Source organism: Prionailurus bengalensis, chromosome C1 (assembly GCF_016509475.1).
Source record: "Prionailurus bengalensis isolate Pbe53 chromosome C1, Fcat_Pben_1.1_paternal_pri, whole genome shotgun sequence".
Taxonomy (NCBI): domain Eukaryota; kingdom Metazoa; phylum Chordata; class Mammalia; order Carnivora; family Felidae; genus Prionailurus; species Prionailurus bengalensis.
Genome location: NC_057345.1, coordinates 184,836,534 through 184,864,342, shown reverse-complemented (window position 1 = coordinate 184,864,342; position 27,809 = coordinate 184,836,534). Strand labels below are relative to the sequence as shown.

The window sequence follows — 27,809 nt, the reverse complement described above, 5'->3', positions numbered from 1 at the left end:
CTCTTCGGAACCAGGGAGCTCTGCCACACATAGTTTGAAAACTTCTAATCTAGAAGAATGAACAGTTAAGAGTAGTCAACAATTTTTTTAAAGAATAATAATATTGTGAACTGCTGGACAGTGAAAGATTATAGAGGCATTAAAAATTTTTAAATATGTAATATGAAGAAGCCAGACTATTGAGAAAAATAAAAAGTAAAAATAAAATCTTAGTCTATACAATGATTAAGTATGTGATGAGTATGGCATTTCTAATCATTAAAGAAAGGCTTTTTTTAGGGTGCCTGGTTGGCTCAGTCAGGTAGGCATCTGACTCTTGATCTCAGCTGAGGTCACAATCTCGCAGTTTGTGAGTTCGAGCCCCACATCAGGCTCTGTGCTAACAGCATGGATTCTCCTTGGGATTCTCTCTCCCTCTTTCTCTGTCCCTCCCCCACTTTTTTCTCTCTCTCAAAAATAAACATTTAAAAATATTTTTAAAAATACCTCTTTCAATAAGTAGTGCTTTCAATAAGTCATTAATTACTTAGGAAATTTGACTACATTATGAAACTAGCAGTGCATTAGGTTAAAACTCAATGCTAGCCTGCTAGCTTATGATGTCTAAGGACATAAATTGGTATTTTTATCTTTGTGTCTACATGTGCCCTAAATATGTAGTCAGTGCTCCATAAAAACTTGTTGAATTATTTTTGAATTTGCTTCTTTGAATCAGGGCCACATAAAATAAATTGGATTTAAAAGTTACTATTATGGAAAGATTTTGTAAGGCATCGACTGGATAATATGTAATTATCTCTTAGAAGCTTTAAAACTTTAGTGAGCTTAGGTGATCTAAACTCGCATAGTAACTATGAAAATAATTTGCTATCAGTTATGGAGAATATTTTTATAAGGTTCACTCATTAATTCAAGGACTAAGTGAGCCCATTCTAGAACATAGACAAGAATTGATAATATATCTTCATCATATACAGCCACATAAGAGTCTGCACTTGGAGAAACCCTATTTGCAATACAGAACTGAAAACATATAATTCCATATAGAAAAAAATGACCAATGATAGAAAACATTTGTTCCAAATATTTATCCTAATTACTATAGGTACTCAATATATGACAAGCCTGGGGAAACATGACTGGTAAAAAAAAAAATTATCTATGAAAACAAATGTAGTTGTGACAGTTGAATGTCAGTGTAGGAAAAACTGACTTTGATCTATATTTTACCCTTTATATTACAATTGTCAGATGCATCAGAGTTACATAAGAAGTAAGGATGGGATGAATAGGAGGAGCACAGATTTTCAGGACAGTGAAACTATTCTGTATTATACTGTAATGGTGGGTCCATGTCATACATTTGTCAAAACCCATAGAATGTACAATACCAGTAGTGAGCCTATGGACTCTAGCTGATAATGATGTGTCAAATAAAATTTTATTTTGTTCAACTTTTGGAGAAAAAAAATAGTGATGGCTCAAATAATGAACTAAAGGAACTATAGGTTTTTTTTACTAAAAGATTTTAAAAAGTATTTAAGGACATAATGATGTCCCATATTCATTCATCTAAGTTGTCAGCACTCAACTGGACTACTGCAATACTCTCCTGACTGGGTCTCCCTCCATTCTTGCTCCCATTAAAACAATTTTCCTCAAAACAGCCATAGTGATCCATTAGAAATACAAAGTGATGTTAGTTGCCTGTTTCAAACTACTCCTTTGATTTTCTACTTGATTATTTAATTCTCCTTTGTTGCCTACAAAATAAAGTCCAAATTCCCTTTGTATGGGACATAAGATCCATTACAACTTAGCTCTTGCCTCTCTTACAGCTTAGTTGTCTTTCCAATTTTATGTTCTAGTAATTTGAAACTGCTTCATGTTCTTTAAAGTTCATGCCATGCTATTTCATGATTTTGTGACATTGCTCAAGCTTTTCCCTTTCCCTGGCACATGCTCCCCACCTTTATCTATCTTATGCATATTCATCCTTCAAGACAGGTCAGATACCATCCTCCAAGCTGAGTTAGCGTCCCCTTCTTGGGTTTTTGTAGCATCATATGCATACTTCTATCTCATCAGCTACCAAATCATATTGAAATTATCTGTTGATAAGTCTATCTTCTCCATTAAACCATAAGTTTCTTTAGGAGAAGCCATGTTTAGTCATCTTGTGTACCTAGCCAGCTCCTGGAATATAGCAGGCATTTAGTAAATATAATGAGTACTTAATAAGCCATCTTCTGGGTACTGCACCAGGGACTAGTGAACTTCATATATTCCATTTCTGCCACCCAGTAGCTCACAGCCCACCATACAAAAGAGGACATGAGAAATGACAGGCATGAAAGCACTGTGACTAGTGAAATGAGTCAAACTGGGTGAGAGTCTGCCGTCTTCTTAGCCAAATTGAAATTGCCTACCACCAACCATGCTCATCCATGAGAATGAAGAGTGGTAGAATTTTCCTCTGTTAAAATCACTTCTGAGAAGTGACTATTGAAAGACAAGTAGGCAGACTGAAGAGACAAGAGGTCATAGTGATCTACAAACTCATCCATTCCCCCCTTTGAGAGTCTTGATATGCACTCTTCAATGTGATTGAAAAAACCTTTACAGGCTTGTATTCTCTAGAGTCTGATATGTGATCAGGTTTATTCTGTAAATAATGAGAGTTGTGGCAGAAACACTTCCTTGCTATTACTATTTTCAACACTGTTTTATAATGGAAGCACATTAACAAATTTATTTTGTGCTATTAGCTAAGCATAGTGTTAAGATATGAAATAAGATTATTCCACTCAACCTTCATAACAAGCCTATGAAGTAAGTACTATTATTAACTGCATTTTGTTAGGGGAGGAAATTGAAACTTGAAGAGATCAAGTAACTTGCCAAGATCACGTCTGTAGTAGGCATTAGAAGCAGGATTTGAAGCCAAGCAGTCTGATTCCAGGGCTCACAGCTTTGGTGAGTGCACCATACTACCTGAGCTGTACATGGTAATATGCAGTGAACACTCATTACAATTGGTCCATTATAAATTGTTCCTGACTTCAGGTAAATGGCAATTTACAAGACTGAATAATCAAGTTGTCAGTTTTGTTGCTTTTTTTTTTTTTTTAATTAAGGATACTTTGGGACCTGTAAAAGTGTTAACAGTTCCTCTCAGAAGCCTGCTAATAGTGGAGTACTTTAAACTTTAAGGATACTATCCACATAAGAGAAATAAAATCTTATCATTAAAATATCTTTTTTTAATGTTTATTTATTTTTAAGAGAGAGAGAGAGAGCATAAACAGGGGAGGGGCAGAGAGAGAGGGAGATATAGAATCCAAAGCAGGATCTAGGCTCTGAGCTGTCAGCACAGAGCCCAACATGGGGCTTGAACCCACAGAAGGAGAGATCATGACCTGAGCCAAAGTGGGACACTCAACCGTCTGAACCACCCAGACGCCCCTAAAATATCTTAATTTTTTTTATATTTAGCAGTTTTAATTAGTATATGATTAGTATATGGAAAGAGTCCTCCTGTGGAAAGAAATCCACAGTGCTACCTAAAGACTCAAGTGTTTGTTTAAAAAAAAAAAAAAAAAAAAAAGCTTTACTTTTCTCCTTTTAGACTCCAGAAACAGTTTCCTCCTAAAGCTGACTTCCTTTCTGGAAATGATTTTTGTTTCCAACCATGTTGAGAATCCATTTTTTTTTTCATTCCTTCTCTCTCTCATTCTTTCCTTCCTCCCTCCCTTCCTCCCTCCTTTTGCTTTTCTGGTAGTAGCAGAGAGGAAGGAGGGGGTGGGCACAGCAAAGAGGGAAAAAAGAAAACAGAAAAAGAATCGCATGCCACTATGCCTGAATATATCCTCTACTTGTAGATAATTTCATCCGAGTTGCACTTTTGCCTTTTTATTTCCGTTTTTGGACACCTCTTTTATCATCCAGCCAACTGGGACAGACAAAGCACTGTTGGTGCCCTGAGCGACAGAACTCTGGTAGGGGGCTGGCTGTAAATTGACGTGGCATGGAAATTCTCCGCTAAGTTGTAGCAGCTTGCATGTTTCTCCTAAGATCAAGCCCAGCCTCCCAGAGCTGTGGCTTAATCATCATGGGTTCAACGACTTTACAGAAAAATGGATAGAAAATGTCTTCAGCTCCTTTCTTTGGACTCAAATGATTTCTTTTTGACTATCTATGGTTTAGCTGAAAAAATCAAAGCAGTTAAGTCTGTAACTTTCTTTTTGCAGCTTAAACAACAGAATTTGCTGCTCTCCCTCCCCTATCCTGCAATTTAATTCCTTACAGATTTTGCCATGGGGTGCGGACTTAGAAAGCTAGAAGACCCTGATGATAGCAGCCCTGGAAAAATATTTTCTACCCTGAAGAGACCGCAAGTGGAAACAAAGACAGAATTTGCTTACGAATATGTATTGCTGGATTTCACTTTACAAGGTAATTTTTGCTTCTATTTTATTTGTTAAATGAAATCTCTCAAAGAGAAGGCACCAGTGTTTTTAAGAGTTGCTTGTGAATTTTAAAACTATTCTTCACAGATTGTGTAAATCTAACAATAATGCTTTGTTTCTTAATTATATTTTGAAAGGTTTTTGTTTCGTTTGCTTCATTTTTTTATAATGTGGCTCATATATACTTTATAAAATTAGAAAAACTGCTTGGAATTATTTTTCATTTTTAAACCAAATGCTTATTTGTAGAAGGATAGATAAAAATGTTTGATTTCTCAACCTAATAGCTATAGCCTTAATGACAGTTGGGTCTTGAAAAAGATCTTAAAGTCACAAGAAGGTAGCTTGTAGAGAATATGATTTGCATGGTGTGGAAGAGTATTTGCTAAGATAATTCTGAGGTTTCCAACTATGTAAAATTTTGTGATTGCAATAGTCATTTGATATTTTTAACCAAGCTAAACTTGAAGTTTGAAAATACAGTAAAAAAGAAAAAAAAAAAAAGATAGTCTTTCTGTAAGACATTTCCTTTGCTTGGTGCCCTGTCCCTAACAGAGAAACTCCCTGTTCCAGAAAGTTGGAAACACAAATAAACAAGCCCAGATGGCAGCCCTGTGGAAAGAACAGAGGCAGCTCAAACTCACAAATACTTTGCCTCACTTCTTTTGGAACTTCAGGGTGTACAACTGCATGGATAAAACTGAGTTTTTAAAAACCAGAGCAATATCTTTAACTACGGGGTACTGAAAATGAAATTTCGAATGTCTTGCTTGCTGTTAGAATTTCCAGATATCAGTATTTTAAGTTCTTATTACAAAGTTACACTTTTAATTCTAATAAGCCACACATTTTATCAGTGAATAGAAAGTTTATACTAAATATATGATCATGTTGGGTATTAAATTCTTTTCAACTTAAACACAAATTCCCCATTTTTTGGTTTCCTCTGTGAACAGTGCATCTTTGTGCAAGAAGCAAGAGCAGCCCATTTTTCTTTGTCAAAAATTGAGCTAGCCAGCAAGCAAACTCCCTTCCAGGGACGTACACAAAATCCTAACATATACTTTCAATATATTCACATTTCTATTTTTATCTAAGGCTAAGGCTACCAAAGGTGAAAATGTCAATATTCTTAATTTTCTTTTTAATTATGAAAGTTAAAAGTGGATTAAGATAATAGTGATAATCAGAGAACTAACCAATCATGTGAATTTTTTTCTATACTTTTTCAAAAACCATCATTTGAGAAAATATTTCTGATGTGGTGCTGTGTTTTCTGCATTGATTGTTCTTGTCAATTATTTTTAGGACTAGTTTCTGTCAATCCATAGGATGCAAACACACACTCTCCTTAACCTTAAAACCTTGTCTACTCATAAACTTTAGGCCAGAGCCATTTTGATCTGCACTTTAAGATTTGCTGCACAATCCACCATGGGATCATAAGGCTTAAAGTAACTGGAAATTTTTTTTCTGATTTATTTCCTTTTAACAATGTTAGCAGTCTCAAACAAATATGCATACATGCAGTCATGCTTGAATCAGAAACATCTACAGCTTTCGTCAGAAGTAATTTTGGTTTTGTTATCAGAAGCACTTCTCTCCATGAAAGTAGTATAATTACTACCTCTACTCTAGGTGTTTGGAGGAGGTAATAGTGTTACACTATGAAGTGTAAGTATGGGCACAGATTACAAATGCTAGCACAGAAAGCAGGCACATATTTTAAAGTTGCGTCTGGTTCCTATTTGGATGAGGCGCCTAGTCTCCTGGTGCCCCTTTCTGTCCAATTCTTCCACATTTTTTGTTGTGTTTTGTTTTGTTTTTGTCTTTGCCTTTGCGTCAGAAGCCAAGACTCTGTATCACCCCAAGTGCACAAACCACCTTTCTTTATTCTGTTGTTTCTGACGTCCACCTGCCACTCCAGTGTATAGAGGAGTGAGTCGGGGTGGGGGTGAGGGGGTGGTGGTAGTTAAAACATGCCAGTCTTCTATTTAACACTGGCAATTCTGTCCTGGGATTGCTGTAAGTACTGAATAGTGACACCTCCTATTTCTCAGAAGCCACTGTGAGCAACCGTTCAGGAAATAAAATGGTCTGGTGACAGCTGTGTGTGCTCATGATGAGCCTGTCTCTTACCTTGTTTTCCTCCGTTTTTTTCCAAATAGAGGACATGAGACAGAGAGAAAGTCTCAGTGGGCAAAAGGAGACCCTTTGAAATTTCCAGTGCCTTGTGTTAGGATGGCTAATGATCCTGAACAACTTATTTATTTTCATTCTTTTATTTATTTATTCTCTTTCTTTTTGTCTTTCTTTCTTTTCTTCTTTCTTTCTTCCTTTCTTTCTTTCTTTTCTTTCTTCCTTCCTTCCTTCCTTCCTTCCTTCCTCCCTTCCTTTCTTTCTCTCTTTGCTTCCCTACACTTTGGGGGGGGGGGAGGCTGGCGGTGCAGGGGGACTTTGAGCCATTATTTACATCTCTATGGGAGAAATAATAGCATAGTCATGAAGAACATAAGACTCTGGAGTCAGAGTTCCTGGATTCTGAATCTAGGCTCTTTCACTCACTATGTCAGGTTTATAAATGTTGCTGTATCTTGGTTTCCCCATCTGAAAAATAAGGATTCTGATGGTACTTACATAATGGAGTTGTTTTGAGGATTAAGGAGGATAATACAAGATAATCCATTTAATAAAAGTTAACTATTATTATCCCTCCTGGCTTTGTGCCAGGTCTACCAACTGCACTAGTGAGATTTTGGTACAATTTTTGTTTTCTGTGAATGTGTATTTATGAGAGTGAGTGTGTATACGACTATGTTACAGAATTTCTTAATAGAATAGAATAGTTAAATTAACTCTGCAAATTATCCAAAAGTGTTAGTTTCATCCTTAAATCCCAGAAAAGAATCTGAATAATAATAGCCTTAAGGATTTTTAAAGCACATAGAGCTTTATGATTAAAGGAGTTTTACTAAAACCCAATAGAAAGAAGGACAGATGGTAGCTTTGAATTTCTAGTAAAATTATGTAAAATATATTAAGGAAAATTTTTCTGGTCCCTAACTTGCTTCCTTATTATTAAAACAAGAAACTCTCATTGTCTTTTATCACTACTGTTGACAGCAATAAATACATAAGACATATGGATTTTTTAAAAGATACTGATAAGTACTAGAAATACAAAGAGGAATAAGACAGTTTCTGCCCTCAAGTATTTTATGTTCTAAATGGCCAAACTAGAAAAGACCCTAAACTCCTCAGGGTCAGGAACTATTTCTTACCCACCTTTGTATCCCCCTATCTAGTACAGTGTTTGGTCCGTGAACAATGGCCAATAAGCTTTGTTGAATTAATGAATGAAAAATTATAATACAAGATACAAGAGGTAAAATCAATTTTGAGTAGGATCAGTTAGAACTGGAATTAGGACTTTAACTGACCCTGAAGAAAAGTAGGGCTTAGATTATCAGAAAACAATTAAGAGGTTGAAGCATACTCAAAAGCTGTTGACTAGAGCAGTGAGCTAAGGGAGGTTTTGTTGGAGAAAAGGAAAGAATAAGGTTGGAAATAAGTGAAGTATGAAACACTCTGACCTGGCTAAGGAATGACTCCTTGATTCTATGGGAATTAAGCAGCTGTAAAGGCTTTTGAACGAGTAGTTGATAGGTACAGAGAAGTTTTTTTTTTGAAGATTAATGTGAGATTGCAGTGAAGAGAGATGAGAGTGAGGATATTTATTTAGAAGGCTGCTTGTAGTGGTCAAGGCTACCAGTGGACCATGAGGACCTGCATATTGGGGGACAGCAATAGGATAGAATGCAAGGGGCAAATATAACAGACATTATGAAGGAGGAACTTACTAGCGTGCGCTGGCTGGATTTGAAGGAACAGAAAGAATGAGGAATCCAAGATGCCTTCCCACTTCTGAGTAACTGTGTAACAGCCTGAGTAACTGTGGAAATAATGATGCCTCTTACCATGGAAGGGGCAGCCCAAAGAGAGTCAGTGTGTAAAACAGCAGTTCCATCACAGGCATGTTCCATTTGAGGGGGCAGTGGACATCCTGGTAGAGATTCTTACAGATACATAGCTGGAGATGATGATTTCCAGGAGGAACTGTAATAGTTAAAGTCTTAAAGACCATGAACATGAGCAGAGTATAAGCATCTTGGGCTGAGTTGTCAGGCATATTTAGCCATATTGAAGACAATTTCAGTAAAAATGACTGAGAATGAAGACCGTCAGGACTATATACACCAGAGAACACAGGAAATGGAGGGTTTCAAAAAGCAAGAAGTGGTCAGTAATTTCAAGTGGTAAAGAACTTGTAAGAAGAATGAAGATGCAGCACTGTAGAGCATTAGAGAATCAACCAGAAGTGAATAAAGGATCAGAAATGAGGGAAGGAAGGGGCGCCTGGGTGGTTCAGTTGGTTGAGCTTTCAACTCCGGCTCAGGTCATGATCTCACAGTTTGTGAGTTCGAGCCCCATGTCGGGCTCTGTGCTGACAGCCTGGAGCCTGCTTTGGATTCTGTGTCTCCTTCTCTCTCTGACCCTGCCCCGTTCATGCTCTGTCTCTCTCTGTCTCAAAAATAAATAAACATTTAAAAAAAAATTTTTTTAAAGAAATGAGGGAAGGAAGGAGGAAGGAAGGAAGAGAGAAAGGAAGAGTGGGTCCCACTAAATTTTCTGTATCTGTCTGAATCTAATAAATTCCTGAGCATTTCCCAAACAGTCAAAAGATTTTCAAAGGTAAAGTGCTACATTAAAGGAACTTATAATAAAAGCGACTACATTTAATCAGGCATCAACATAATCCCTGTTGTAGTGCCTAGCCCAAATTCCTACCAGGTGAATAAACCTATACAACGAGTTCTATTATGTTTGAAATGGTGAGATATTTTGGTCTAGAATAATAATAAAACCTCATAAATACCACTGGGGGAGAAAAATATCCCATTCTAAACTGAAAAAGAGGAGAATCTCTGATAATAGCAGAGTTGATCGACCTAAATATTGATGTTGAAAGAAAATACATATACATTGATATTGACAATCTAAATTATATTTTCTATCCTACATATACTTCTTATATGTGGCTGGACATGTACTCATTAATTGAGCTAATATTTATTGAGTATCTACTGAGCTAAGAGCTAGGATATAAAGATAAATAAAGCCTAGTCCCTGCTGTTATGAACCTGCACTCTAGTGAGCATCCTACTGAGGGACACTGATAAATAAACATTTAGTTATAATGTGTATGTACACTATACACTATGATACAGGCTATGCTAGAAGTTATGAGTTATGAGTTATGAGGGTTATAGGAGAAAAAGAAGAACACCTCTACCTGATTGATGGGATCCAGAAAGATTCCTTAAAAGAAGGGTCAACTCATCTGAGATGAAAAGAATGAGTGGGACTTAGACAAGGGTTTGTATCCAGAATATAGAAAATACAACTGCAAATTGTTAAGGAAAAACCAACCAACTCAACAAGGAAACGCACAAGGAATTTGGACATGCAATTCACAAACTAGTTAATCCAATGACCATATCAAATAGACGTATGATGCTGTACTCAACCTTATCAGTAACCAGGAAAATGCATGTTAAAACCACAGTGAGGGGCGCCTGGGTGGTTCAGTTGGTTAAGCGTCTGACTTCAGCTCAGGTCATGATCTCACAGTTGGTGGGTTCAAGCCCCGCATTGGGCTCTGTGTGTCTGATAGCTCAGAACCTGGATCCTGCTTAGGATTTTGTGTCTCCCTCTCTCTCTGCCCCTCCCCCACTTGTGCTCTGTTTCTCCAAAAATAAACAAGCAAACAAAAACCACACTGAGACGCTACTTCAAAACATCCAAAATGGGGTAAATTTTAAAAGACTGCTAATATCATGTTTTAGTAAATTGGTACAACCATTTGGAAAAACAAATGCTTTGGCATTATCTAGTTAGCTAAAGATATACCTAATATAAATGTGTGCACGTGTGTACCATGAGGCGCATATAACAATGTTCATAAAAGTGTTATTTATATATTTTTTTAAGTTTTTATTTAAATTCTAGTTAGTTAAGATATAGTATAATGCTGGTTTCAGGAATCGAATTTAGTGATTCATCACTTACATATAACACCTAGAGCTAATCATAACAAGTGTCCTTTTTCTCTCTCTCTCAAAAATAAATAAACATTAAAAAAAATTTTTTTAAAGGGGGGCGCCTGGGTGGCTCAGTGGGTTAAGCGTCCAACGTCAACTCAGGTCATGATCTCACGGTTTGTGAGTTCGAGCCCCACATTGGGCTCTGTGCTGACAGCTCAGAGCCTGGAGCCTGCTTCGGATTCTGTATCTCCCTCTCTCTCTGTTCCTCCCCCGCTCACACTCTCTCTCTCTCTCAAAAATAAATAAACATTAAAAAAATTTTTAATAAAAAAAGTGCCCTTTTTAATACCCATCACTTATTTGACCCATCCCCCACCCACCTCCCCTCTGGTAGCCATCAGTTTATTCTCTATAGTTAAGAGTCTCTTTTTTTGCCCTCCTCTTTTTTCCCCCATATGTTCATCTGTTTTTTTTTTTTCCTAAAGTTCCACATAGGAGTGAAATTATATGGTATTTGTCTTTCTCTGACTAACTTATTTCATTTAGCATAATGCACTCTAGCTCCATCCAGGTCAACGCAAATGGCAGGGTTTCATTTTTTGTAGTTGAGTAATATTCCATTATATATATATATATATATATATATATATATATATACACACACACACAACATCTTTTTTACCCATTCATCAATTGATAGACATTTGAGCTCTTTCCATAATTTGGCTATTGTTGATAATGTTGCTATAAACATCGGGGTGCATGTGCCCCCTCAAATCAGTATTTTATATCCTTTAGGTAAGTATCTAGTAGTTCAATTGCTGGATCGAAGGGTTGTTCTATTTTTAACTTTTTGAGGAACCTCCATATCCAGAGTGGTTGCACCAGTTTGCATTCCCACCAACAGTATAAGAGGGCTCCCCTTTCTCCACATTCTCACCAACATCTGTCATTTCCTGTGTTGTTAATTTTGGCCATTCTGACAGGTGTGAGGTGGTATCTCATCATGTTTGATTTGTACTTCCCTGATGATGAGTGATGTTGAGCATCTTTTCATGTGTCTGTTAGCCATCTGGATGTCTTCTTTGGAAAAATGTTCATGTCTTCTGCTTATTTCTTAACTGGATTATTTATTTTTTGGTTGTTGAGTTTGATAAGTTCTTTATAGATCTTAATAACCCAAAAGTATGAACAACACAGAAATCCAAGAACAAGAGACTAGAAAAATAAATTGTGGTACACTTGCACAGTGGAACACTATACTGCAAAAGTCAGCAAACTTTTTCTGTAAGGGACCAGATAGTAAATATTTTAGGCTTTACAAGCCGTGTGGTCTCCATCACAATTACTCCGCTCTGGCATTGTAGTACCAACTTACCATTCATTATAAAATAGGCCATAGGCAGTACTTTGCCAACTATACTTCGATGAAAGTGAATGAACTACAACTACACAAGCTACACAAGGTGAATCTCACAGGCATAATGTTGAATGAAAGAAGGCAGACACAGGGGGTGCCTGGTTGGCTCAGTCAGTAGAGCATATGACTCTTGATCCTGGGGTTGTGAGTTTGAGCCCCATATTGGGTGTAGAGATTACTTTAAAGAAAATAAAAATAAAAACTAAAAAAGAAGACAGACACAAAAGTATATGCCTTATGATTCCATTTATATAAAACTTGAAAAACTGGCAAAATTGAACTATAGTGTTTAAGGCTGCATTCTTGGATAGTAAACTAAAAGAAGAGAAAGGAAATGATGACCATAAAACTCAAGGTAGTACAGAGGGGAGAGGGAGATTGTGATTGGAAAAGGCAAAATGGGAGACTTCTGGAATGCCCGCCATTTTCTGATTTTTGAACGGATGATGGTTACCCAAGCGTTGATGGTGTTATGTTTTGCTTTGTTTTGTTTGTATGCTATAGTTCAACCCCTACCCCCAAATTTTTAAAAGATAAGAAAAAAAAAGACTAAGTAGGGGGCGCCTGGGTGGCTCAGTCAGTTGGACGTCAGACTCAGAATTCCGCTTAGGTCATGATCTCACAGTTCATGGGATCAAGCCCCACGTCAGGCTCTACGCTGACATTGTGGAACCTGCTTGAGTTCGTGATTGGGCTTCTTTTAAAAAAGAAAACTAAGTAGAAAGTGTGGGTAAGGCAAACAAGGCTGAAAGACAAGACATACAGACTTGGAAATGAGAGAAAATTACATGGTCTGTCTGAGACCCACTAATAAAACGGAACGGATAGAGAGTAGCACATGATGCAGGCAGCAATGAAACTAAGGCTGCAGGAGTGTGAAATGGTCATAATTTGATCTTTCATATATCTGCCTGTAATAATGAACCATGTAGTTCAGTAGAATTTTGCCATATTTAAAAGTACAGTTATATTACCTCAATTAAGAGTGACTACCAAAATGGAATCTTTCATTGAAAACATAAAAGCTTACATAATTTGGATATTGTTCATCTAGCAGTTCATATTTCTAAATAATTTTAAGCATGTTGATAATTAAACCAAATATCCCTTTAATATCCATACATTAAATTGCTTAACAATTTATTATAGTTCAAAAACTTTAGCTCATGTCTGAATTTTCACAAATTCTATATTAACATGATCCAAATCAATGAAGTTTTACTTTCATATAGGCACCAGAGTGTATGACTGTGGAGTCATTCTGTCTGGTTTGATCACAGCCTACCCACTTACTAGCAGTTTGGGCAAGTTACCAAATTTCTCTCTTCCTGAGTTTCCTCATCTGAGAATAATGATAATATCTACCTTATGAAGTTTTTGTAAGGGTTAATCAAGGTTAGGCATGTAAAGCATTTCACATAAGTGCCTGGCACAAAATATGCACTTGGTATATGTTACTTATTAATTTTTACTATAATTGCTAGATATCTATGGAGATTGACAGTCTTACTGCCTTTTGAAAATATGGTAAAATTACTGCCAGTGTTTGTACATTGTATGTTTATCTGAGGAAACAATGTTTAATAAATATTTCAAAAACACATACCAATCTTCAGAAGTAAATTGGTGGAAAGAACATACACGTCTTGGACAGTTTTCATAGAGTTACATCATCAGAGCAAAGCTTTCGACATTGAGCAATTTCATAGCTTTATACTGGATGGTGAATTTTTCTATTTTTAAAATTTGATCTTTGTCTGTGAAGCTTTTAAGCAAATGAATGTAAAAAAGTCTATTAATGGGGCACCTGGGTGGCTCAGTCAGTTAAGCGTCCAACTTTGTCTCAGGTCATGATCTCACGGTTTCTAAGTTCGAGCCCCGTATCAGGCTCTGTGTTGACAGCTCAGAGCCTGGAACCTGCTTCAGATTCTGTCTCCCTCTCTCTCTGCCCCTCCCCCACTCGTGCTTTGTCTCCCTCTCTCTCTCAAAAATAAATAAACATTAAAAGAATTATTTTTTAGAAAGTCTATTAACATTTTATTTGTTAAAACTATAAGTGATAGAATGTTGCTTGACCTTCAATGTGTTTCAGTTTTAATTATAAAAATCCATTTTGCATTGGTATATAGTTTTCTTTTTTTTTTTTTTTAATTTTTTTTTCAACGTTTATTTATTTTGGGGACAGAGAGAGACAGAGCATGAACGGGGGAGGGGCAGAGAGAGAGGGAGACACAGAATCGGAAACAGGCTCCAGGCTCTGAGCCATCAGCCCAGAGCCTGACGCGGGGCTCGAACTCACGGACTGCGAGATCGTGACCTGGCTGAAGTCGGACGCTTAACCGACTGCGCCACCCAGGCGCCCCGGTATATAGTTTTCAAACCAATTACACTTTCATCAGTTATTCACAATAGTCTTGTAAGGTATCATAAAACATTTACAAATCATGTAGCATCAATTTAACAGTAATCAACCACACCCAATAATGCTATGAACAGCACCATTTGCTCCTTCTCCCAAAGAGCTGAAAAAGAATTGATGGTCGCCTGGGAGCTAGGAAGAACAAGACGGATGGCTTGCAGCTGCTGCTAACCACCTGTGCTATTCAAATTCTAGCCAAAACTACCACCACCTCCCCCTGAATTTCCTGGTTTAAAAAGTAATAGAGCCATGGGACGTCTGGCTGGCTTAGTCAGTAGAGCATGGGACTCCTCATCTTGGGGTTGTGAGTTCGAGCCCCATGTTAGATATAGAGGTTACTTAAAAATAAAATATTTTTTTAAAAAAAGTAATTGAACCTCTGATATTACTGCCCCAGTATAAAGACATCAAATCAAAGTCTTGGCCTCAAACATCAAACCTGTTGCGGAAATTTGATTACTCACTCTGGTGAGTACTGATGAAAATTCCTCACTCTGTGTGCCTAGCTCTCCCCTTCCTCACATGTCTCGACTGAATCAGGCTTCTAGTCTCCTTTCAGCACAGCTTAAAACATTAGTAAGAATTGAGGGAATTACATGAAGGGAAGTTCTCAAAAAAATTCCCAGATTTATTTTTCCTCTTTTTGCTCCTGGGTATGATGCTGGCATGTTTAAAGCACGTCTCTATGTCAGATGAGAACAGTTTGTTAAAAAGAGTGAACTCCAGCCTTTCTATCACCATTCTTCTCCTCTTCCCACTAATGAGGAAGAATCAGATTGTTCTTCTGTGTCCTAGGATGCTGAACAGTCTAACATGATCTAGGTGGCCTGGCCTGGACCTGAGCAGGCTCCAGTTTGCAGAGTCCCTGGGGTGACCCAGAGCAGAAGTTGCAAGCCAAGGAGACATGGGCCATATTCAGCCTTCAGACAGGTTTCACTTGGTGTGTACAGTGTTAAAATATGAATTAACTGTCGCTTTTTTTTTTAAATTGGCAAATATTACATAAGAATCTGGATTTGAGGGTCTTCTTAAAAATTAGAAGATCCAGTAACAGCTAGGCTCGCCTGCCCATATGGCAGCCCTCAGCCAGGGCTACTGCTGTCTTTGGATGAAGTTCTGAGTTTTTTCCAGGTCCCATAGCCTCCTCCAGAACAGCTCCTTTCTTTGTTTTATCAGCCTAGAGCCTTCAGGCATTTGAGTCCAAAACTCAGTGTAATAGGTCAGTGAGTTAGGAACCCCTGATATGGAGTGTGAGCTAGGGATGCCTAATCCACAGGGTGAGTTACGGACATGAGATCTAGAGCATGTGTTAGGGCCTCTGATCCAGAGTGTGAGTTAGGGACCTCTAGAATTCTACAGGATGGGAGCAGGCCATGTGCTTGGAATAAACCCAAATCTCTAAAACAATCTTTCGGGAGCTTTTTAAAACCAACAATGACGTATCTCTGAAGGCAACTTCATTTGAAGCTCTCTTTTCTGACTGGATCACCAATAGGCACACCTATGAGGGTTTACTTTGTGCTAGGCACTGGGCTCCTGTTTTACAGTGACTATTGAGCAACTCTATGGAGTTACTACTATTATTTATCCTTGTCTCAGAAAGACAAAGTAACTTGTTTCAGATCTAGTAAATGGTATAACCTTGACTTGAACCCAGGTGATTTGCTTCCAAAGCCTAATGCTCTTAGTAAGGATACTGCATTTCCTCTCTTTGCAGAGGAGAGGAGTTTATTTAACAAAGCAACCAACAGTTATATAGCACATACTGCATGCCAGATACTTTCTAGGAACAAACATTAACTTATTTCATCCTTCTGACAATCCTATAGGTGGATCCTATTATTACTCTCACTTTGCAGATAAGGAAACTAAGGAACATGGGTGCAAAGTACCGAGTAAATGGCAGACCTGGGATTTGCACCCAGGTTCTAGAGTCTGTTTTCTAAACTGATGTTCCATGAGCACCCTGAAGCTCTGTTAATTAAATATGTTAATGTTACACCTAATTTTTCATTTGTTGATCCTTTAATAAATATTTTTAAGCACTTACCATAATTGTTATGTCCCTAATGAGTGCTATTTATCAAAAGACACAGACCTTTTAGATAGAAGAATATACACACTTGAGACAGTTGAATAATTAATGTAAGGCACTGAGCCCAAAACAAACATGATCTTCACATAAACTTATGTTAAAATATATTTATACAATTTTTTCTCCCTCCCTAACTTTTCTAGATTTCTCAGTTTGTTATTCCTCCCAAAACTACTGTGTGTGTGTGTGTGTGTGTGTGTGTGTGTGTGTTTAATGCATTAACATTTCTTTTGCTTTGAGACGCAAGACCTCACTTTAGTGAGAGAGCAAGAGGGTGTGGAGTTGACCTGGAAACCCGGATTTATTCCATTGACATCACCAGAGAATGAGGTGTTCCTTAGAAATACATTCTCCACCTGAACAGGAACCCCCTTAAGCACCAATGTTAGTCTGTCATAGCTATCTTCTTGGCGATTGTTTTTAATATGTTACATAACTCTGCCTTTGAAAACCATGTTCTGAAACAAGAGAATGGAGGGAATGAGTTCATTATAATAATCAATTTGGGACAGTGAAGTGTAGAAAGCCTGTTAAGTGACCCCAGACTGTATGTAAAGTTTTAATAGTTCTTTTATCTAGTTTTGTAATTCATTTTATTCCCTCTGATGTCCTCTGTCTCCTTGCTACTATTGTTATGTCCTTGCTCCTTCTTAGTGGCTCTCCAAGCCTCTACAAAATCACTTGACACTGGATATGAGATGCTTTCAAGTTGTGCATACAGGCACAGAATTAAATAACATTGAGTCTCAGAACGTTGTGCTCTTTTCAATTCTTTTTAAGCCTTCCAATCAGCTTGGAGTTAATATATCTTTAACACATCTCTAATGGCTAATTTTAGTTTTCAACAAAGAGAGAATAGAGCTGTGGCTCAGAATCTTTGATAGATAACAGTATCAAGCTAGAATATAATGTGTTTTTGCTGTATTTATTCGTATGACAACTTTCGGCTCATGGTAAGTAATTCTGCTTTTACAGTCCTATGAGAAATATAAATTCCTTTTGAAATTAGTTTAAGTTTAAATATTTTTTAATATTTATTTATTTTTGAGAGAGGGGGAAGGCAGGGGAGGGGCAGATATAGAGGGGGACAAAGGATCCAAAGCAGGCTCTGCACTGACAGCAGCGAGCCTGATGTGGGACTCAAACTCGCGAACTGTGAGATCAGGACCTGAGCCGAAGTCGGATGCTCAACTGACAGAGCCACCCATGAAACCCCTGAAATAAGTTTAAGATTAAAATGGAAATTTAAAGAGGAACTGTAATGATATGGAAGTACAGATGGTACTCAGATAAAACAAAAACTGAAAGTGTGCTCAATAACTTAAGTTTGGGATATACTACCCCAGTCCAATATACACATGGTAAGTGAGGGGAGCTGAAGGGAGCTCCATGCCTCTCATGAAAAAAGTGGATGGTCTTTGTGAGAACTTTTTTGGTAAGCTGAGGGTTTATTTGAGTACTAGATTTTTGAGGCTGCTGGCAGTCTGCTTTCCAGTTACATGGAGCAAAAGTCTCTTACCTCTAATTTTTTGCCATATATCTTTACCATACATATATTTAAACAACTGAGCATGTCAGAGTCCTATTTTTCTTCCCTGCCACCTGCAGTTTGGGTGAATACTCCTCTGTGTACCTGTCTCCTCCACTGTTCAGTCAGTGTCAAACCTGCCAGCTTCTTTGTGTGATAGCCCTTGACATATATCCAGATGGTATCCTATCCCTCACTTATTTAGCACATAGTTGAATAACACCTGTAAGGGTCTTCAGACCCCTTGCTATCCTGAGCACTTTTTTTTAACATAATCCAGCTTCAACCTGTCTCTAATTTGGCCCTTAAACTGAACACAATCCAATTATTAATTCAATAAATATTAACTAAGTATTGATGTGGTAGGTGCTGTTCTAGGTATAAAGAAATAGAGGTGAACAAAATGTGAATATCCCCACCTTCATGAAGCTTTCATTTTGGTGAGGGAGGCAGATATTAAATAAGATAATTAGGTGAATATACTAGTATATTCTGATTATTATTTAGGTGGTGATAAATATGAAAGGGAAGGAAAATAAACAGGAAGTATACCAATGGTGGTCTGCTCAGCACAGAATTCAGTGAGCCAGTATGGAAACCGTTTTCTTTCAGATGACTATGATCACATTAGGTTAACTGCTAACTTATAATTAATTTGTGGGCAGCTAAAGTCTCTAGGGTTTCCTCCTTCCCCCACCAAATGAACATGTGTTAAATCAGATTTCTCTCATTCTTTGTTTTGAACTATGAAAAGAACTAAGAATTTATCCCTGTTCAAATTTGGGTGGGTGGGGGGTGGGAACATATATACTACCAAACAAAGAGTTCTTCAAATCCTCATTCTCTTTTTTTTATGTTTATTTTTTAATTTATTTTATATTTTATTTCAGAAAGAGTGAGTGTGCAAGTGGGAGAGGAGGGCAGAGGGAGAGAGAGAAAGAATCTCAAGCAGGCTCCACACTCAGTGCATAGCCCAACGCGGGGTTAATCCCATGACCCTGGGATCATGACCTGAGCCAAAATCAAGAGTCAGGCTCTCAACTGACTGAACCACCCAGTTCCCCAAATCCTCATTCTCTTAGCCAATGTATTTGCAACCACTTCTTTGCTATATAATTATCATTCTTCATTGACTCCAAAACATTGTTGATTGTAAAACACACCATTACTTTATGTACTGCTAGGAGAGAAAAAAAATCACAAATTAAACTATGACTTACTACTTTCTCACTTAGTAATTTAATTCTTACCATTGGTAAAAGCTCTTTGAGACATTTTTAAATGTCAATTATTCCTTCTATCTCTCCTCCATACATAAAAAAGGAACACTAAGTGCAATAAAAATATTCCTAAAACTTCTTTACACTCAGGCCTCAATTCTTCTAAATCACTTTCAGATTCAGACCCCTTGTGTCCCCTTTTTTCCACATAACTTTTTCCTCTGGGATGTCAGGAGTATTGGAAATGCCACATTTCTTAAAAGAGTCTTGGGCTTTTCTCTGAAGTAACTGACACCCATTCTGAGATTGGGGCTCTCTTGATATTGCCAGAGGTTAACAATGGCAAGTTTTCAGGCAACAACCAGGAAACCAGAACTCACAGTTATAATTCAAGTGATCCTTGAATGGTTTGTTGACTGAAACCTCAAGCACTCTCTCTAGTCATGCCATATGGAAAAACAACCAACTTCACACAGCTTGTGATACCCACTATAATTACACCTGGCCAGTGGTAGTGGTTAAAATGCCAGGAGAGATTTCCAAGCCAACACACATCCCTCATTCTTATATTGAATTGTATAATTTACAAAGACACGCTTTCGTACGATGAAATGCTCATCTCCACTCATATATTATTTTAAGTTATAAACTACAATCTACATTCTTTTGTGTTTCGCTTTTGTCAGGTAAATAGTATTTTTTCAATAAACTTTAAAATTTCTTATACTTTCATGATTTTTATGTATTCATTTTATAACTTACCTTACCTAAAATAATCATGTAAAGCCAATGTGAAAGTATCATAGTTTTTCATTTTTCTGGCATCATTTTGAAAAAGAAGGCATAGCATACCTTTTTAAACCAATAATCTAGGGGCGCCTGGGTGGCTCAGTCGGTTAAGTGTCCGACTTCAGCTCAGGTCATGATCTCGCGGTTCGTGAGTTCAAGCCCCGCGTCAGGCTCTGTGCTGATGGCTCAGAGCCTGGAGCCTGTTTCAGATTCTGGGTCTCCCTCTCTCTCTGACCCTCCCCCATTTGTGCTCTGTCTCTCTCTGTCTCAAAAATAAATAAATGTTAAAAAAAAATTTAAACCAATAATCTAGTGCTATTGTACTTTTCAAAAAAAAGTCTTTAAAGATTAGCCTAAGCTATCAAATTCCTAGAAGAAAACATAGGGTAGAACTTTCATGACATTGAATTTGGCAAAGATTTTTTGGATATGACACAAAAAGCAAAGGCAACTAAAGCAAAAATAGGTAATGTGACTACATCAAACCTAAAAACTTCTGTGTATCAAAGGACACAATCAACAGAGTGAAAAGTCAACCTATGAAATGGAAGTAAATATTATATCCAGAATATATAAAGAACTCTTATTGAGAACAAAAATAACCCAATTTAAAAATGGGCAAAGGACTTGAAAAGGCATTTCTCCAAAAATGATACACAAATGGCCAATGAGCATATGATGTTCAACATCACTAATAGGGAAATACAAATCAAAACCACAATGAAATATCATACCCATTAGGATGGCTATTATTTAAAAAAAAAAAAAAAGAATAGAAAACAAGTGTTGGCAAAGATGTAGAGAAATTATAAAACTTGTACACTGTTTATGGGGGGTGTAAAATGGTGCATCCACTATAGAAACCAATATGGCCATTCCTCAAATACTTAAAAATAGAATTACCAGGGGCACCTGGGTGGCTCAGTCCATTAAGCATCTGGCTCTTGATTTTGACTCAGGTCATGATCTCACAGTTCGTGTGATAGAGACCTACGTCAGGCTCTGTGCTGACAGCGCAGAGCCCACTTGGAATTCTCTCTCTTCCCCTCTCTCTACCCCTCCCTGTTCACATGTGCTCTCTCTCTCAAAATGAATAAACATTTTTAAAAAATAGAATTACCATATAATTCAGCAATCACACTTCTGGGTATACATCCAAAAGCATTGAAAGCAGTATCTCATACAGATATTAGCGTGTCCACGTTCATAGCAGTACTATTCACAATAACCAAGAAGTGGAACCAACTCAAATATCCATTGATGGATGAATGGATAAATAAAATATGGTATATATATACAATGGAATCTTGTTCAGTCTTAAAAAGGAAATCCTGTCATATGCTACAACATGGATGAACCGTGAGGATATTGTATTAAGTGAAATAAGCCAGTCACAAAAAGACAAATAAATAGAGTTGACCCAACAAGAAGGGTTTGAACTGCACAGGTTCACTTACACACAGATTTTTTTAGATAAATACAGTATAGTACTGTAAATTTATTTCTCTTCCTTATGATTTTCTTCATAACATCTTCTTTTTCCTAGCTTACTTTATTATAAGAATACAGTATATAATATATATATGTGTATATATATATATATATATATGTGTGTGTGTGTTAATTGACTGTTTATGTTATTGGTGAGGCTTCCAGTTAACGGTAGGCTATTAGTAATTAAGTTTTTAGGGAGTCAAAAGTTATATGTAGATTTTTGACCATGGGAGTTGGTGCTGCAACCCCCATGTTGCTCAAGGGTCAACCGTAATGTATGATTTTACTTGTATGAAGCATCTAAAGTAGTCAACCTCTTCCCAATCCTCAGTTCTTGATTTCTGGGGTTTCCTTCCAAGCAATGGTATGAGAGTAGACTTAGGTAAGACAATGTTGGACCAAACAGTGACTCCAACCAAGTCAGCAAGGGAAGCAAGCCCAGCAGGATCCTGAAGCTCTCCAAGCCTACAATCTCATTCTTTGTATGTGATAAGGTCTCCCAAATTTCTCTCCAGATTTCACCCCAAGGTGGAGCTAATTACATCCAGTGTAGTTCCACTTCTCATTACTTTTTACCTCATTTTCTTTGTCATTTTCTCATTGCACTATGATTAATTTAAGGAACCTAAAATGGGGCCCGAAGCTAGAACATTCAGAAGTGAATATGACATTTAACTCTACCTGGTTGGATTCTCACTAGGTTCTTGACCACCTTCACTTTTATAATCAAAAGAGTAACAGTTTTGCAACACTTTTTGTGTGTTCTTTCCCTGTTGTGTCTCTCTCCAACAAGTCCTAGATAATGTGTACATTTGTTCCTGAATTTACCAGCTAACCTTGATGGCTTTCCCTCCTTTATGCAATAATTTTACTTCATAGTTCCCCTAATAAACAGTATTTCCAACTTAACATAATAATAACCTAAGGAAAATGCTAGGCATAGAAAGAAAAATAAGGTAGGTTCTTTGCCATTAAGGAATTCTTAGTCTAACAGCAGAGACAAACATATAAACAAGCAACTATAATAAAGTCTGAAAAGGAACTAGTAGAATGCACACACAGAGGAAGAAGTGATTAACCAGCCTCAGGGAGCAGGAAAGGAAGTGAAGGCCTGGTGGCATGAAATAGCATGTGAGGTTCAGGAACTGCAGTAGTACAGGCCTGCCAAAGCAAGACCTACAAGAAAACAGATGACAACAGTGAAGGCTGAATAAGTAGAAAGAGGCCAGACTATGAAGATTCTTCAGTATCATGCTAAGTAAGGCATTTCCACTTCCTATAATAAACAACAAGATCCATTAAAAAGGCCTCATTTTGAAAAAATTTGTGGAATTAGTATATAATCCTAAAAATAAGTTTGGGTTATGTATGTATCATTCCTTAGTCTTAACAGTTTATTGTGTTTTATAGTTTTTCAGTTTCTTTGTTTGGGAATAGGATTGGTAGTTAAAATACTGAAAAAGTAAAACCAAATGAAAAATGGAGTGATTGCCACACAACCATGCAGCACAGGGCCATTGGACGATGAAACCCAGCTGTTTCCTTCCAAGTCCAGGATCATTCTCTTTGGTATTTCTCCCTATACATAATGATGAAGAAAATACATTGTAAATAAATTAGTGTAAATCCAAAAGAGAAAGAGACTTTGAGGAAATGGATTTGTCTTAATTTATATAACTTTTCTATTGAGGGTTTTGTTTTCTTTTGAGACATTGGCATGAATACCCAGTGTTGGTGGATTTTTGTTCCATCATGTGGATACTAATGTAAGAGGAGGCGGGGATTTCCTCTGACCCTTCTTCCTTGTCTGCTTCTTAACCTCCTTCCTGTGTTCAGGCAATTAGCCACAGTTCTTTGCTAGACACCACGGACCAGACTGACAGATGGCCAACAGCCAGCACTGCTCACGCCTGGAATTAAGTTCATATGTTTTGTTACTCAAGAGATAATCAAATTGCAGGTCTATTTCTAGATATTAATTCTTGACTGCTCTCCAGAAAATAAGAAATATTGTTACAGAAAATAAAGTTGTTTTTTAAATTAACTCTGCTTGAACATTAAGAACATTTTCCCAAATAACACACCCTTTTCCTTTTACTAAAAACTATACACATTGTGCTACTCTATAGTTTTTACAGATTTGCCCCGCTTCAAAGGGCTAGTTCAATTACATATCACTATTGCATTTAAAATTCCTCTACATTTAGAAATTTTACTTATTAAAAAGAACTTCTGGATACCTTTCCTTTTTCAATTCCTCCACTCAAGCATTTATATAAGTGCCGTAAGAAATCATGTTTAGTTTCCCAAAGAAACTTAAAACATGATGCTTTTGAAGTGTAACTGGAAATAAGAAAGCACTTGACAATTTTTGCTTAACAAATATCATTACACCCACTTTTAATTTTTAGATTTGTATGAATTTTATTTTTAACAAAGGATGCATCTCAGCTTGTTCAGAATTATAAAAACAATTGGCTCTCCAACTTAATATTGTTTCTCATATGTATGTCTTCCATATCTATTAATGGAATACCGCCACTCAAAATGAAATTCTAAAAAATAAAGCCGCCTTAATTGAAAAAGTAAATATAAGGCATGTCTTACCTTATCAATAAGACATATTGGTACTATTACATATTTACCAGCTTATAAGGTTACTTTTGCTTTTTTCTGAAATTAATTTAGAAAACATATAATACATGTTAGTGTAACTTTGAGATTAAGTCACATGGATATGCTTTCCATTCATTAATTATTGTCACACATAAATAGAAGTAACATATAATTCAATTTTATAAATGTGCGATTTCTCACTGCATTTGGTATTTCAGCCTCGCCAAACCCAGAAGTCATCAAGATAAATTCAATTCCGGATATAGTAACAAAAGTTGAAGACTACTATCTTAAAGGATATATTGTTGGGGCTATTCATCCTGTTATACAACCTGTGGGGCAGCGAAAACACCTACCTGCAAGTTACCTGTACAGGGTAGTGCTATTGCGCTTGAAGTTAAGGTAAGCCTAGTGTTCAAGGAAACAGACTAAGAAGCTGTCGAGACAGTTTTCTTTGGTTAAAAGAAAAGAAAGTTTGAACGTAATGATGGGGAATAAAGGATATTTAGGGGGGTTGGTTGAGAGCACATTTTCTAGTGGTTAAACCTGGAATGAAAGAAGGAAACTTACACCTCCCTCCTTTTTAAAACTCTTCCTTGATTTTAGCCCCTTGCAGACAAATGGGTCCTAGATGAGGATGTCAGTGAACAAAGGAAAAGGAAGATAGACTCAAGAACCACCTAGAAGCTTCAGCAGATGGGGGAGTAGTTGTCAGCTACAGGTCCTGTCACTGGGCTAAAAGAGATGACTGGACCAATGAAGTCCACTTTCACTGAGTGTTTTTTTTAACTGTCCTATACTATTTTAATAATAGTGGCAACAGAAACTAGCTCTACCTTCCAAGCAGTTTACAGCAGAAAGGCCTACATGCCGAGTTCTCACAAATTGATAGACTTCAGCCTTTTCAAAAAGAAAAAGGGGGGGGGGGGTGTAAAGACCATCCATTTTAGTTCATTTTTTTCACTTTTTTTGGTAGCTGCTTTCCCAAATAATACTGCAACCATTTTTGCCAGCCTAGCTTGTAAGTTTGATAGTTTTCAAAATACAATTGCCCTTTCCAGTGAGGAGTGAAAATAACCAAATCAATGTCTTTGATTAACACATTAAATTTTTTCACCCAACTCTTTAACTATATCAATCCATCCCAAATACCAGGGTAAAAACTGTTTTCTCTTTTTAGTGATGGCCTAACAATTGATTGCTTTAACTAAGAAAGGGCTAAGCAAAGAAAGGTGCTTTTAAGGGACACTGCCTGCTACTTATCAGTATAAGCCTATTTATACATGTCTGAGAGGGTTTGTACAGGCGTCAGCTTTCACCATTAGATCGAATTTGATCAGATACTCCAAGCATTATTAAATAAACATGTCATTTTACCACACAGTAGCAACACTTCTAATTGTAAATCTTATAAACCATGTATAAACTATTTTGTCTTTTTTAACACTATTTCAAATGGACTTAGTAGTGCTCTGACAAGGCTAAGAATAAGCAAGAGGTAATGATCAGAAAAGAAAAAAAAGGAAGAAGACAGGAAAATATTTATTTGCATTTAAAGAGGACCTTGACTAATGTTTTTGTACAATAATCAAGTGTAACAGTGATCTAAAATCATTTCTTACAATTTTTATTAAAACCGCTGATGAATTTTTTCTTCCATATCAAATCAGAAATTATATTAATAGAGGTTTATATTAAGAAAATTCAACCTGTTTTTCTGGTATTTTTCCCTAAGAAGACCACCATTATTAAGTTTGAAATAACAACAACAAAAAGATTGCCTTGACCTTATTTGTGAGTTGCTCTCTCAATTTTACATGAGCATATTAGCTGAAAATGATCAATTGACTTCCAACCATGGGTATATTCTCTGTTATAGCCTGAAGCATTCGGCAGCATCCAGTGGACAAAGACGCCCAAGGCTCGTGATTGAGGAATGTCCTCTAACTTATGAGACACAAACAAATGACATAGCAAAAGAACTGATAGAAAAGGTACTAAATGTATACATCTTTTCATGTGATATTGAGAAATATTTGGTATTTCTTCTTCATCAATCTCCTTTCTTACCTTAAAAAGAACAGGGAAATGGTAAGTGACTTATTCTTCCAGAAGTTAAAACATATTGAAGCACACATACTAAATTATACAGAGTTAGAAACAGAAATACAGGTCAATGGAAATGCCAGCAATAAATTTACATACCTATAAGAAGTTTGGAAATAAACCCAATGAAATAAAGTGGGAAAACAACCATGCCAGAAAACAACTGCTGGGAAAATGGACAATTTGCTCTGTGTAAAATAGACTCCACACATTTCAAATGAGATAAAGAGGTAAATTTTTTTACCTATAAAAAATACAGAAGAAAACAAAAGAATAGACATACTGAATTATGAATAAATTGAGGAGTTTGAGAATATAAATATAATATATTAGGAAAATTAAGCTTAAAAAAAGAATCAGTGTGGGGGGGATATCCAATAAATGTGTCTTAGGGGGTTTATTTAAAAAATATATAAAATGAATACAAATGCATGAAAGTAATGTCCAGTCTTGAATGGACAGACAGAATCCACAGACAGCAAAATACAAAAAGAAACATAAACTACAGACCTTTGGAAAAAGGTTCAACCTAACTAATAATTTTTAAAATAAAACTGAGATTTAATACCTCACCAATATTAACTGAGAAATTAAATTGAAGGTATTAAATCCAGTGTTGGAAGAGCCTTAAGAAAACATTCATATATCGCAACTGGCATCGTAATAAATTAGCACATTGTAGTAAATTAGGTGTTTCTGGATATCAATCTGGTCAAAAAAATCATAAATACCATTTTATTCTTTAAAATCTATTCCAAGAAATTAATTGAAAAGGGGAAAAGTCATTTTCATACAAAGTAGTTTAATCAACAGTGAATAAAGGGGCCAGATTCTCAATAATTGGAAAATTGAGGAGATAGCAATGGTACATCCATACAATGCAATATTTTATGGGGACTAAACGTAACAACTATATTGACTGTTGAGATAGAAAAGTCTATACAAAATAACTTAATTGAAACTTAAACAAAAAATTGAACACTATATGCATATTAAGACCAAGAAAAATTGTACATTTATAAGTGTTCTAAATTGATGGGATTTTAAGTGAAAGTTTTTCTTAGTTGCGTTGATACATTTGTAGGGTTTAGGTTTTATTTAAATGAATATAGCCAAAAACCTAAGGCATTTCCTTTCAAGTAAGAAACTGAGGTTTGCTCACTGTTTCTAGTATTGTTCCCAAGGTTTAAGTGGTCTTGTGTGTCAGAGTGTCTATAATTTGTATATAGCCAGTTAGAGCTGCTAATGATATTTCTCTTTTAGGTATAAAGTCACCATTCAATAAGGTTTTCAGGAACAGTCTTTGAGACTAGATTTTTATAAACAAACTACGCATACTGTTTACTACTACTAATCTGGGAGATTTCAACTTGTTTTTCTGGGAATAAATCCCCTCCAGAAAATTTCTTTTGAAACAAAAATGTAACTACTAATTTAGTCTTAATAGATCACCATCAGAGCCCTTGTTTTGCATTTGACTTCCTGGACACAGTTAAAGATCTATTTAAACAGGAAAGTACTGTTATTTCAGCAATCAGAGTAATGGATT

General features: G+C 36.5%; 1 protein-coding gene across 2 annotated transcripts in view; it reads left to right on the top strand.

The window, feature by feature from the left end:
• RFTN2 (raftlin family member 2) overlaps positions 1 to 27,809 on the top strand; it is a 78,022-nt gene that overhangs the window by 7,573 nt on the left and 42,640 nt on the right. Inside the window, exons 2-4 of one of the 2 annotated variants that reach the window (XM_043577405.1) lie at positions 4,309 to 4,455; positions 24,373 to 24,556; positions 26,034 to 26,148. In XM_043577405.1, coding sequence (XP_043433340.1) covers positions 4,317 to 4,455; positions 24,373 to 24,556; positions 26,034 to 26,148 — 438 coding nt within the window. In that variant the 5' untranslated portion in view covers positions 4,309 to 4,316. Of the gene's footprint in view, positions 1 to 3,773; positions 4,456 to 24,372; positions 24,557 to 26,033; positions 26,149 to 27,809 lie in introns of those variants that run through there. The other variant, XM_043577406.1, reaches the window with a different exon arrangement.